At 46.8% G+C, this 13,890-nt stretch overlaps 2 protein-coding genes across 2 annotated transcripts; both read left to right on the forward strand.

Moving 5' to 3' along the window:
- The first annotated feature begins 7,571 nt into the window (after positions 1 to 7,571).
- On the forward strand, positions 7,572 to 9,791 carry LOC140001703 (E3 ubiquitin-protein ligase Topors-like). Its single transcript, XM_072034121.1, has 2 exons — positions 7,572 to 8,498; positions 8,620 to 9,791. Exon 2 carries the CDS (start codon positions 8,707 to 8,709, stop codon positions 9,736 to 9,738), a length of 1,032 nt encoding a protein of 343 aa, XP_071890222.1. The 5' UTR covers positions 7,572 to 8,498; positions 8,620 to 8,706; the 3' UTR covers positions 9,739 to 9,791.
- Positions 9,792 to 11,382: 1,591 nt separating this feature from the next.
- On the forward strand, positions 11,383 to 13,689 carry LOC140001704 (E3 ubiquitin-protein ligase Topors-like). Its single transcript, XM_072034122.1, has 2 exons — positions 11,383 to 12,396; positions 12,518 to 13,689. The coding sequence occupies exon 2, from the start codon at positions 12,605 to 12,607 to the stop codon at positions 13,634 to 13,636; it is 1,032 nt and encodes a 343-aa protein (XP_071890223.1). The 5' UTR covers positions 11,383 to 12,396; positions 12,518 to 12,604; the 3' UTR covers positions 13,637 to 13,689.
- The last annotated feature ends 201 nt before the right edge of the window (positions 13,690 to 13,890 follow it).

Genomic DNA, 13,890 nt, shown 5'->3' on the forward strand with positions numbered 1-13,890 from the left:
ACCAAGATTCAGTTGGAAAACGATTGGTGCTGGATGCTAGTTGCCAAATGAAAAAGATAAGTGGTTTGAAAACAGCCAGTTATTAGCCCAAGTGCTACTTTCTTCATAAAAATATTGCATCTCTTTTACTTCACAGCTGACAATACCCAGCTGTACCTCACTGATATACACATGACCACATACATATTCACAGAATCAACCATTTCTTAGAAATTAAGAGCTTAAAAATATGAGGAAATCTGAAATCTGACTCCATACTGCTAGTCTCCCTCTCATGAGAGGAATGTTGTACCACTTCAGACCTACATCCTAGGCCTGTCAAAACAAGGACAGGAGGTTGGTGGTCAAGTCCACCATACAAACTAGGAAACTAGAAAATAGAGGGGCCAATGGCTGAAAGGATCAAACACACTGCCAAAGAACAATGCCAGTGCTGGAATGATGGGCTCCAGAATAGGCCATGCTTGCCAGCTTTGAGCTGAAAAAGACATATCTGCAGTATGATCGTGTGCTTTGATAATGCCACCAGTCATGTATTGGTTGTCTCTTTGCAGAATGATCATAGAAACATAGAATCATCAAGGTTGGAAAAGACCTCCAAGATTGTCTGGTCCAACCATCCCCCAACCACCAACGTCACCCACTAAACCATGTCTCTAAGTACCACATCCAACCTTGCCTTAAACAACCCCAGGTATGGTGACTCTACCACCCCCTAGGCAACCTGCTCCAATGCCTAACCACTCTTTCAGAGAAGAAATTTTTCCTAATTTCCAACCTGAAATGATGCTACAGAATTATGCCACAGAATGTTATATTTGTCCAAGAAAGAGGTCATAACCCTTAAGATACCCCACTTCTTCTGATCCTGAGGGTATCTAGATAGTCATTTCAGACTATATGCCTGAATTATTTGCTGAAGAAAAGTAATATGAATTTCACTCCTAACCACACCAACTACAACTAAGATAGTTAATAGTATCATCCAAACCTATCTTCATGATTTTAACAGTCTTTGAGCCTAACAGCTGTGATGTATGTATAAAGTACACCAGCTTGTCCAGTTGCAAAATACACTTTCTCAAACTTGTCATGACAAATTAACCTGTACAAAAAATAAATAAAAAAGTCTGCATGAGGAAGGCAATCAACCAACTACTACACCACAAAAACAGTGTGTATTACTCAGCCATGTTTCCACTCAAGGCCAAGAGGAGATAACCCGTTATGCAGCAGTGCTTATAAAAGTCAAAAGTATATGCAAGTGCCTTCTTTCCGTAAAGATTAAGAAAACAGTTGCATGAGGTACCTCTAACATAAAAAGAGACAATCTTTTAAACAAGGATTTAAAGGGAGAGCAATGGAGGAGGAGCCTGAGAATTATTCCCAGAGAACACAGACTGATTACTTGTGTCAGTAAAGTTGTCCATAGAAAGATTACACTCTGGTACTAGAACACTTAATTTTTTAATTGCACAAGAACCTTTCCTTATGAGATTGTTCTTTAATACAACAACAACAAATCCCATGGAAAACAAAACAAGAAAAAGAAAATATGCAAACATAATAGGAAATCCAACGAGGCTATTAAAGTGCCTTCAATATAATTCTTGCAGCTGCTGGTATCTGGCCCTTTCAGAACAGCAATTTAAAGAGCCATAGTTAGCTTCTTAAATGATGGAGAGTAATACATAAATACCTAGAGCCTGAACAGGTTAAGAGTGAGCTGAGTGAGCTTAGGCTTGCGTATGAATTTTACCTTCTCCCTAGACTTTGATGAAAAGTTCCCCATGGTAAAAGGCCAAGGATTCTAAAAATATTTGCCTGCTGTATCTCTGCCAAATGGCTACAGATAGAGACACCTGCGGCATGCATTTCAGGACCTAGGGACTTCTTAGTCAATATTCCCCATTTCTGAGAGGAACACAAAAACCACCAGGTTACAGCAGAGTGGGAGAAGGGTTACTCTGTTAAGGAGAATCTATGATCCATGCAGATACAAGCTTGACTCTGTAACTGAGTGTTTGGGACATTTGCCTTGGAGAAGAGAAGAGGATGTTAAATTTAGCCCTTTTCCCATCTACCTCTTCTCCCCCTACCCTGATATCCATGCTGTCTTCTTTACCTTTTCATTTTGCTTAGTTTATATCATCTTTCTAATTAAATCCAGCATTACTCCAGTGTCCATATAGCTGTGATATATTGCGTTAGATGGCCCTGGCCTCAAGAACAATGGATACATCAAACATCTCATGGGGTCCATACACACAAAGGTATAATACAAGCCCACTATTCTTATTAGCAATAGTGATAACAGAAAGATGTATCTTTGCTTTTAAAAATCTACCTCTCCTCCACTTACTGAGAGAAAGATATAAATGGTCCTTGGATACCTTAGAGAAGGAAATTGGAGAAAGGACATGTGGCAGACAGGCTCATCTCCTTAGAAAGTCTAATCTTGTGAAAAAGGGCCAGTGGGAAAGTTCTCTACTTCTGAGCTAGCCAGCCCAAACCCCCTGGCGCAGGCAGCCTTGCCAGCGTGTCCAGGCCATGAAGACCTTATCCTTCACAGGATCCCTGCAAGAACATGTATTCCTCACCAATATAAGACAATAATAGCTCTGCTACAAGAAGCTGCTGACAAAGTCTCTGGCCTTGTTCCAAAGCCTAACTGATACCTGGAGTAAACACCATAGCAATTCTAGACCTCAGCCAATTGCAGATGGAATAGAAAAATATGTTAAACCACAGAGCTTTCATAGCCAGTGTTCTCCAGTGATAGATAACAGTAAATCTGTAGAAGATAAATGTTTTGAAGAAACCACAGACAAGGTACTACCAGACTCCAGGGGACAGAGGGAAGGATTGATTCAGATCATTTTCTTTGATAAACCCCAGAACTACCAAACTAGCAAACACAGAAGACCAAATTTGTTTAGAAACTAAGAACTTTGAAGCAGAAATAGATAGTTCAGACTTCAGACAGATGAACTTTTCATAGATATATGAAAGGTCTTTAGTCTTTTAAAATTAGAATTAGCTGAGAATGGATCCAAAGTATTTCTTCACAAGTGTCATTTATGTTCCTAATGATCCCATTTGCCACAAATAAATTGACATTGGACAATGAATGGGAAATATCTCCTTGCTATCACTTCAACCTCTTCATTGAAAAATGAAAATGGACTGGGACAGCCTTCTAACTGCTGTTTTTCTGAGTTGACAGGGCCAAGATTTACGTATCTACAAATGCTGTTATTTTGGGAATATTTTATGTTAGAAATTCAGACAGAATTTTTTCAGCAGCTAGAAAAAGCTGTTTACTTCTCAGACCAGAACCTTGAGTTTGGGTCAAAAGAAAAATTCAAAGGCATTGTTTATGTATAGCTTTCAAAAACTATCTTTGTATCCAAGTAACACAGTGGCCAAGCATGAAGGAAAAGGGGGACCTTTGCTGGGAATATGAATCAGCTAAGATACTTTGGAGGAGCTATTACTTCAGTGCACAAAGAAAAATTGTTAGAAATCAAGATTTTCAGTTACATGATGAGACCAGACATGATTATGTGACTCATGCCAAGGGGTTCTAAAATTGTTTTAATACCATGGTTCTGTTCCAAAAGTTTACAAAGTTGTTACTTTTTGCCAAACATCAAAGGACAAACACTAAACTATTTTCCTGGGATTTTTATTGCTCCAGATTCTTGCTAGTGTTTAGAATGACTCCTTGGAGGAAAGAAACCAGACAAAAATAGGAGAAAATAACCATTAATAAAAAATAAATAATTATATAAAAAAGGAAAGAAAGAAAGAAAGAAAGAAAGAAAGAAAGAAAGAAAGAAAGAAAGAAAGAAAGAAAGAAAGAAAGAAAGAAAGAAAGAAAGAAAGAAAGAAAGAAAGAAAGAAAGAAAGAAAGAAAGAAAGAAAGAAAGAAAGAAAGAAAAGAGAATGCCCAGCAATGTGCAGAAGGAGGTCTTTCAAGTGACAAGTGACATGCATTCTTTGTTCCTGAAGGAATCAGTGCCATATCTCAATATAAACAACTCATTTTTGCTAAAGATTTCTTGAGTTGCCTTTGCCTGAGGGTATCCTCCTGGGGTCCCCAGCACAAGAAGGACATGGAAGTATTAGAATGAGTCCAGAGGAGGGCCATGAAGGGCTGAAGCACCTCTTCTATGAAGACAGGTTGAGAGAGTTGGGGTTGTACAGCCTGGAGAAGAGAAGGTTCCAGGGAGAGCTTACAGCAGCCTTCCAGTACCTAAAGGGGGCCTACAAAAAAGCTGGGGAGGGACTCTTTGTCAGTGAGTGTAGTGGCAGAAAAAATGTGATGTCTTTAAACTAAAGGAAGGTAGATTTAGATTAGACACATGGAAGAAATTCTTCACTGTGGTGAGGCGCTGGCACAGGCTGCCCAGAGAAGCTGTGGATGCCCCATCCCTGGAGGTGTTCAAGCCCAGGCTGGGTGGGGCTTTGGGCAACCTGGGCTGGTGGGAGGTGGCAGTGGAGTTGGAACTAGGGGATCTTTTATACTACTTATATTGTTACTACTTTTAAGTATATTTAGCCTTTTTTTTTTTCCTCAATCACTATTGATTTATTCCATCTTTGTTTCACATTTTACACTTAGCGATAGATTCATGAGGTTTTATTTAACTGCACTCTTTTATCGATTATCAATTCTTTCCCATTTTATGTGTATCTTTGCTTAACAACCCTACTCTTTCAAAATCTCAGGAAACCTGTTACACTACAGCTGGTCCTGCAAGTCTAACATCCCTTTTGCTGTTGGTGCTGTGGTTTAGGCAGAAGGTTATGTTAAATAAATAAAAAGTACTTTAACTTATTTTCATTTAGAGGATGGTAGCAGGTGTACAACCAGTGTAACCATTTTCCTCACTCATTACTCTCTCTGATCTGACATAATGCAAACCTTGGAGTCACAAAGTTACAATGAAAGGTGGATTACACCGTGACACGTAAAATGACTGCTTATGAATTCCTGCAATGAACGGTACAATCGGAGCAATGGTGCAAATGAATGGTAACAACATTAGCTAAGCTACATATCCATTATCTTTTGAAAATGTAGTCTCTACTACAGTTGATTACTTACTGCATGCAGCACTCGCCAAAACTTACTAACTTGTCTGTGGTCTTCTGGCTACTTTTAGCAGAGTCAGACTCGTAGCTAAAAGCAGGAAATATTAGGATAAATGTGAAACCTCTGCACTGTCTCAGCTTTACCATAAAAGCCAATTGTTTATAGGCAAACTTGCCATGCCAGGGGAATATAGAGAAAAATCTCAGTCCTGCTGCAGTGAGTGTCACACTGACATCAGCAAGGATAGGATCTCTCCTTCCATTTAGCTGATAGAAAAGAGCACAAAGTGATTTTATTCTATGACAGTCTGGGTCATGATGTAACAGACTGGCAGATCTCAAGCAGTTATCTAAAGGTTTTAGATCTAGAAGAAGTTTAGATTTTTGAACAAAAATATCATATTTTAGCAAAAAAAAAAAAAAAAAAAGACTCTGGAATCAACAAGAATTTGCTATTAAGGTTTGGAGAATGACAAAAAACATCTATGCCATGCATGAATCCTGATTGCTATCAACAAGAAATCTTCTTGAAAACCCTAACAGTTATTTACTGAATTCATACATTCAAATCTAATAGGCAAAAGGCAAAAGCTGACTCAGCTTCAGATAACAAGGGAACTGCCATCATCATTCATTTATGATCAAACAGAAACAATTTTATTCTTTATTTTGTTATTATCCAATAGAATATAACCACAGCATGGCAAGTATTGATGCTCCCCAGTCCATTCCAGTATTCCTCTGTGAACAGCAAAACCTTCCAGTTTGGGAAGATACATATTAAAGGTTGGCCAGCTACCTTCTACTGTCATATTTGCCCCTGAGTATAACCCAGAGGGATTACAGGTCCAGAAATGTAATGCACTCTTCTAAACTTCATTACATTCTAACGCAGAAACCCTCAGCCACATCATATTCAGGGAATGAATGTGAATGAAATGGGAAATACCAGGCCTAAAAAAATTCTCCAATTATATAAAAAAAGTGCAGTTCCACAAAAAAATAAATAAATAAATAAATAATTCTTTAAAACATCTGGTTTTGAGATTTTCCAGGAAATAAAATATACACTTCTTTTTCTTACAGATTCTTCTTCAGAGTTAAGTTCACCAGCTGATAAGTGAGAAAAATAGAGGTGAATTGTGTCTTTATTGGGTCACTAGTCCCTGTCTGTTTCTGTTTTCTTTGTATCTTAGGTACATCATTGGTACACCTCATGAAGTAGAATGTTTGGCTCATATTTGTTTTGTTTGGGGATATCTACAACTTATAAAATTAGGCCCATAAAAATGACTCTAGCTCATTAGTTGCAGATAAGCATTAGGCACTCTGTTGTGGGAACAAGAATCAGCATGCCTATACTTGGAAAAAAGTACCACTAAAACTGGATGGTAAAAAATTGCTTTCCAGTACTATTTGGGATAATATGCCAAGTTCCCAAAAATTTGGTTTTGGTATTTACATAGTCTGACAAAGAAACTTAATGCATATCATAGGCAGCCAAGACTGTTTCTACTTTTATCTGATCTTACAGTACTACCCTAAAGCACATTGCAGTCCTATCTGTGAGCACTGTTTATAAGTACTGTGTTTCAGCAAGTCTATTCCCCTGTAATCGCAACAACCTAACACCACTACCAAGGCAAGTTCTACAAAGTCATGAGGAAGTACAGGAAAAAATACATTATGTCATCAAAAAATGTTTTGCAACATGTTTTGTACAAACAATAATAATAAAAACCTTAAAATATTTATCAGGCTCTTACCAGGCTTGACTAAAAAACTTAGCAAGGGTTAAGTATAGCTGAAATTTTTTGTTAAAGAAAGAATGGTCATTAGAAATAAATAAAGATGTGGGGAAAAAAGAAATAGAGATTCAGTTTCAAAGATTTTTTCAATAATTCCCCTTCCCAAAACAATTAAATTGGTATCCTTGAAAGACCTTTTGAGAAATAAAAAAAAAAAAAAAAAAAAAAAATCTTATTGTTAACAAGGTCATATTAAACAGTTATGAAAAAGTTGTATATTTGCCACAAAAAAATATCCTTGAAAAAAAAAAAAAAAAAAAAAAAAAAACAGAGGAAAAGAAGGGAGTTGTTTAGTTCTTCTTTCATTGGAGCATAGGGAAAGGTAGACTTATAGCATGTATAGTTTTTAAAAAAGAAATCACTGCTGCTTCACAGCACTAGTTATGTGTGGCTACTATAAAAAGAGATTCACTTCGGAAGTAGCCTGATATCACAGAAGTTTCATGCCTTTTTACAAGAAATTAAACTGTCCCTATTCAATGAAGTGGCCAAATGGGGAGGTGATCAGACGTTTGCACACCCTGAGTATGTAAGTTTGCACACCCTATCAGCAATGCTGTCTGGGAAAGGAATAGCTTCAGGGGAAACCAGGTATTATTTTTGTTTTTCTTCTAGTCAGAAAGTGCCAGCTTGACCAAAGTGAAACATGGGAAAGTGGTAGCAGTTTCAGCGGGAAAAGGAGCTCTGGTTCAAACAGGGCCTTGAAAAGCAGGTCTTATGGTGACATGGCATGCCCAAAAGAATTGAATCAGATAATGGGACTCATTTCTGAAACAACCTCTTGCATTCCTTTGGTCTACCGGCCACTTGATGTCTCCAGCACAACTGTGCTAGCCGGTCAGGGGAAGGGATCGCTGTGCTCTGCTCTGTGCTCTTTCAGCTTCACCTCCAGTCCTGTGTGCAGTTTTGGGCACCACAGTAACAGAAGGACATAAAACTATTGGAGTGCCCAAAGGAGGGCTTCAAGCTAGTGGAGGATCTGGAGGGCAAGATGGAGGAGGAGCGGCTGAGGTCTCTGCTTTTGTTCGGCCTGCAGGAGACTGAAGAGAGGTCTCATGGTGGCCTACATTTTCCTCAGGAGGGGAGCAGAGGGCCTGGCACAGAGCTCTGCTCTCTGGGGACAGTGACAAAACTCAAGGGAACGGCATGAGGCTGTGACAGGGGAGGGTCTGGCTGGAGGTGAGGAAAAGACTCTTCACTGGCGGGGGTCTCGGCCACTGAAACAGGCCTCCCAGTGAAGTGGTGAGGGCAGGAAGCCTGCTGAAGTTCACAAAGCGTCTGGGCAATGCTCTCAGACATGTCACACAGAGCGATGGGCTGTGATGTCACCCAGCGATAGGCTGTGACCTCACGGCCCTCACTGCTTATATAGGGGCGCTGGCAGAGCCCGCCCCAGCCTGGCTCGTGCCTGGACTCCTGCTGAGCGAGTGTGCGAGGCTTGGAGAGACGAGCAAGGGTTTGGTGGAGCTGTGCTGGGGGGCCACTGGCAGCTGTTCTCAGTGCCTGTCCCCACAGCCAGTACCCGTGTTTCCCCGGCCCTGCCTGGCTCAGGCAGCCGGGGCCCTGTGAGGCGCGCTTGCAGCAACACAGGTGAGCTGTGTGGGGACACGTACCCTGGGGTGGCCCGCAGGGGGCACGGGATGGCTCAGCCGCGGGGATGGGGATGGGTCTGGGGGTTTCCTGCTGACCCTGGCCTCTCTCCTCCTTGCAGCGCGCAGCACCTGTCTCGGCGGCACCAGAGAGGGGAAGCAGCTCACCACCCGCAGCTCTCCCCAGCCTGCCGCAGCGAGACAGCACCATGGCCACAGAGGCTGAAGTCACCTGCCCTGTGTGCCAGGGGTCCCTGAAGGAGCCCAGCGTCATCAGCCCCTGTCAGCACCAGTTCTGCTTCGGCTGCATCATGCGCTGGGCCAAGAGGAGCGTCAGCTGCCCCCTCTGCAGGCAGGACATCACCTCCATACGCTACTCCATCTGGTCCGAAGACGACTTTCTGGAGGTCCAAGTTGTCAGCCATGCAGAGAACCAAGAGGACAGCCAGCAGGACGAGCAGGGGGCTGCAGTGCCGGTGCCCCCGGCTGCCGTGAGCGGCCTCCTGCCAGAGGAATGGGCGGCCCTCTTCAGGGAGCATCCTGAAATCCTCGGTCCTCTGAGGCCCTGGGTGCGCCAGCAAGCCAGGGAGTTGTTTGGGGCTGCCTGGTGGGACCAGGATGTGCTAGAGGCCAAGGTCATTGCTTGGCTGTGCCGCTTTGGGCTGGAGGAGGTGGTCTTGGTTCGCGAGATGCAGCCGTTCCTGCAGGGCCATACAGAGCGCTTTGTGAACCAGCTCATTGATAGAGCTGTAGACATGTGCAGCGATGAGTTCCTCGAGGAGCTGGGGCTCCTGGAGCCCCCTCCTGCAAGCCAGCACCAGAATGGCCCTGAGGTGGACCTGGGGTGCTCCCATGTCCGGGAGCCAGAAAACAGCACTGAAGCCACCCCCAGCCATGCTGCCTCCTGCCAGGATGCTCCTCTCACCATCGTGCTGTCCTCCAGCAGCTCAGAGGATTCTGATATCGAGGAGCTCCCCAGCACCTCCAGTGCCGCCCTGCGTGGGGGTCCTGCCCACCCTCCCACTGCACCCATCCCCACAGAGCGGGAGGAGCCCTGCAGAGAGCCGGGACAGGCGGCAACAGAAGGTGCCGCGATGCAGGGCTGCAGCCACAGGCCGTCTCCTCCTGGCCAGGGCAGGGACAGTTCTCCTGGGGGGCCCCGGCGCCCCCCGAAGAGAAGATCCAACAGCAGCCCGGACTCTCCCAAACCCTGCAAGAGGCCGCCTCCCCGGCGCCTTTAGCAGGGCATGTTTAGTTTTGAATTAAAATAAATCTATAAAAGCAGTGACTCTGACACAGTGTCTTGCTCTTACTCCAAAGAGAGTTCAGGGCAGAGCCTACGAGTGATGTCACAAATGAGGGGTGGGAGGTGGGATGGGTGTTCCAGGAAACAGGGCCCAAAACTCTATAGTTTTTAAAAAAGAAATCACTGCTGCTTCACAGCACTAGTTATGTGTGGCTACTATAAAAAGAGATTCACTTCGGAAGTAGCCTGATATCACAGAAGTTTCATGCCTTTTTACAAGAAATTAAACTGTCCCTATTCAATGAAGTGGCCAAATGGGGAGGTGATCAGACGTTTGCACACCCTGAGTATGTAAGTTTGCACACCCTATCAGCAAGGCTGTCTGGGAAAGGAATAGCTTCAGGGGAAACCAGGTATTATTTTTCCTTTATTTTCCTGATTTCCTTTTATGATAAGATCACCCGTATGGTGGACCAAGGGAAACCAGCTGATGTGATTTTTTTGGACTTCAGCAAGGCTTTTGACACGGTTTCCCATAGGATCCTACTGGACAAAATGTCCACCATACAGCTAAATAAAAACATCATACGATGGGTGAGCAATTGGCTAACGGGCAGGGCCCAAAGGGTTATGGTGAATGGCGCTGCGTCAGGCTGGCGGGCGGTCACTAGTGGGGTCCCTCAAGGCTCCATTTTAGGGCCGGTACTTTTCAATATTTTTATAAACAATCTGGATGTAGGAATAGAAGGTATTTTGAGCAAGTTTGCTGATGACACCAAACTTGGAGGAGCTGTGGACTCGAATGAGGGTGGAAGGGCCTTGCAGAGGGATCTGGATAGGTTGGAGAGCTGGGCGATCGCCAACCGCATGAAGTTCAATAAGAGCAAGTGCCGGGTCCTGCACCTGGGACGGGGAAACCCTGGCTGCACGTACAGACTGGGCGATGAGACGCTGGAGAGCAGCCTAGAAGAGAGGGATCTGGGGGTCGTGGTAGACAACAAGTTGAATATGAGCCGGCAGTGTGCCCTGGCAGCCAGGAGGGCCAACCGTGTCCTGGGATGCATCAAGCACGGCATCGCTAGTAGGTCGAGGGAGGTTATTGTCCCGCTCTACTCTGCGCTGGTGCGACCTCACCTCGAGTACTGTGTGCAGTTCTGGGCACCACAGTATAAAAAGGACATGAAACTGTTGGAGAGTGTCCAGAGGAGGGCTACGAAGATGGTGAAAGGCCTGGAGGGGAAGACGTACGAGGAACGGCTGAGGGCACTGGGCCTGTTCAGCCTGGAGAAGAGGAGGCTGAGGGGAGACCTCATCGCAGTCTACAACTTCCTCGTAAGGGGGTGTCGAGAGGCAGGAGACCTTTTCTCCATTAACACCAGCGACAGGACCCGCGGGAACAGGGTTAAGCTGAGGCAGGGGAAGTTTAGACTTGACATCAGGAGGGGGTTCTTCACAGAGAGGGTGGTTGCACACTGGAACAGGCTCCCCAGGGAAGTGGTCACTGCACCGAGCCTGACTGAATTTAAGAAGAGATTGGACTGTGCACTTAGTCACATGGTCTGAACTTTTGGGTAGACCTGTGCGGTGTCAAGAGTTGGACTTGATGATCCTTAAGGGTCCCTTCCAACTCAGGATATTCTATGATTCTATGATTCTATGATTTTTGTTTTTCTTCTAGTCAGAAAGTGCCAGCTTGACCAAAGTGAAACATGGGAAAGTGGTAGCAGTTTCAGCGGGAAAAGGAGCTCTGGTTCAAACAGGGCCTTGAAAAGCAGGTCTTATGGTGACATGGCATGCCCAAAAGAATTGAATCAGATAATGGGACTCATTTCTGAAACAACCTCTTGCATTCCTTTGGTCTACCGGCCACTTGATGTCTCCAGCACAACTGTGCTAGCCGGTCAGGGGAAGGGATCGCTGTGCTCTGCTCTGTGCTCTTTCAGCTTCACCTCCAGTCCTGTGTGCAGTTTTGGGCACCACAGTAACAGAAGGACATAAAACTATTGGAGTGCCCAAAGGAGGGCTTCAAGCTAGTGGAGGATCTGGAGGGCAAGATGGAGGAGGAGCGGCTGAGGTCTCTGCTTTTGTTCGGCCTGCAGGAGACTGAAGAGAGGTCTCATGGTGGCCTACATTTTCCTCAGGAGGGGAGCAGAGGGCCTGGCACAGAGCTCTGCTCTCTGGGGACAGTGACAAAACTCAAGGGAACGGCATGAGGCTGTGACAGGGGAGGGTCTGGCTGGAGGTGAGGAAAAGACTCTTCACTGGCGGGGGTCTCGGCCACTGAAACAGGCCTCCCAGTGAAGTGGTGAGGGCAGGAAGCCTGCTGAAGTTCACAAAGCGTCTGGGCAATGCTCTCAGACATGTCACACAGAGCGATGGGCTGTGATGTCACCCAGCGATAGGCTGTGACCTCACGGCCCTCACTGCTTATATAGGGGCGCTGGCAGAGCCCGCCCCAGCCTGGCTCGTGCCTGGACTCCTGCTGAGCGAGTGTGCGAGGCTTGGAGAGACGAGCAAGGGTTTGGTGGAGCTGTGCTGGGGGGCCACTGGCAGCTGTTCTCAGTGCCTGTCCCCACAGCCAGTACCCGTGTTTCCCCGGCCCTGCCTGGCTCAGGCAGCCGGGGCCCTGTGAGGCGCGCTTGCAGCAACACAGGTGAGCTGTGTGGGGACACGTACCCTGGGGTGGCCCGCAGGGGGCACGGGATGGCTCAGCCGCGGGGATGGGGATGGGTCTGGGGGTTTCCTGCTGACCCTGGCCTCTCTCCTCCTTGCAGCGCGCAGCACCTGTCTCGGCGGCACCAGAGAGGGGAAGCAGCTCACCACCCGCAGCTCTCCCCAGCCTGCCGCAGCGAGACAGCACCATGGCCACAGAGGCTGAAGTCACCTGCCCTGTGTGCCAGGGGTCCCTGAAGGAGCCCAGCGTCATCAGCCCCTGTCAGCACCAGTTCTGCTTCGGCTGCATCATGCGCTGGGCCAAGAGGAGCGTCAGCTGCCCCCTCTGCAGGCAGGACATCACCTCCATACGCTACTCCATCTGGTCCGAAGACGACTTTCTGGAGGTCCAAGTTGTCAGCCATGCAGAGAACCAAGAGGACAGCCAGCAGGACGAGCAGGGGGCTGCAGTGCCGGTGCCCCCGGCTGCCGTGAGCGGCCTCCTGCCAGAGGAATGGGCGGCCCTCTTCAGGGAGCATCCTGAAATCCTCGGTCCTCTGAGGCCCTGGGTGCGCCAGCAAGCCAGGGAGTTGTTTGGGGCTGCCTGGTGGGACCAGGATGTGCTAGAGGCCAAGGTCATTGCTTGGCTGTGCCGCTTTGGGCTGGAGGAGGTGGTCTTGGTTCGCGAGATGCAGCCGTTCCTGCAGGGCCATACAGAGCGCTTTGTGAACCAGCTCATTGATAGAGCTGTAGACATGTGCAGCGATGAGTTCCTCGAGGAGCTGGGGCTCCTGGAGCCCCCTCCTGCAAGCCAGCACCAGAATGGCCCTGAGGTGGACCTGGGGTGCTCCCATGTCCGGGAGCCAGAAAACAGCACTGAAGCCACCCCCAGCCATGCTGCCTCCTGCCAGGATGCTCCTCTCACCATCGTGCTGTCCTCCAGCAGCTCAGAGGATTCTGATATCGAGGAGCTCCCCAGCACCTCCAGTGCCGCCCTGCGTGGGGGTCCTGCCCACCCTCCCACTGCACCCATCCCCACAGAGCGGGAGGAGCCCTGCAGAGAGCCGGGACAGGCGGCAACAGAAGGTGCCGCGATGCAGGGCTGCAGCCACAGGCCGTCTCCTCCTGGCCAGGGCAGGGACAGTTCTCCTGGGGGGCCCCGGCGCCCCCCGAAGAGAAGATCCAACAGCAGCCCGGACTCTCCCAAACCCTGCAAGAGGCCGCCTCCCCGGCGCCTTTAGCAGGGCATGTTTAGTTTTGAATTAAAATAAATCTATAAAAGCAGTGACTCTGACACAGTGTCTTGCTCTTACTCCAAAGAGAGTTCAGGGCAGAGCCTACGAGTGATGTCACAAATGAGGGGTGGGAGGTGGGATGGGTGTTCCAGGAAACAGGGCCCAAAACTCTATAGTTTTTAAAAAAGAAATCACTGCTGCTTCACAGCACTAGTTATGTGTGGCTACTATAAAAAGAGATTCACTTCGGAAGTAGCCTG

This window comes from Anas platyrhynchos, chromosome 2 (genome assembly GCF_047663525.1).
Source record: "Anas platyrhynchos isolate ZD024472 breed Pekin duck chromosome 2, IASCAAS_PekinDuck_T2T, whole genome shotgun sequence".
NCBI lineage: Eukaryota > Metazoa > Chordata > Aves > Anseriformes > Anatidae > Anas > Anas platyrhynchos.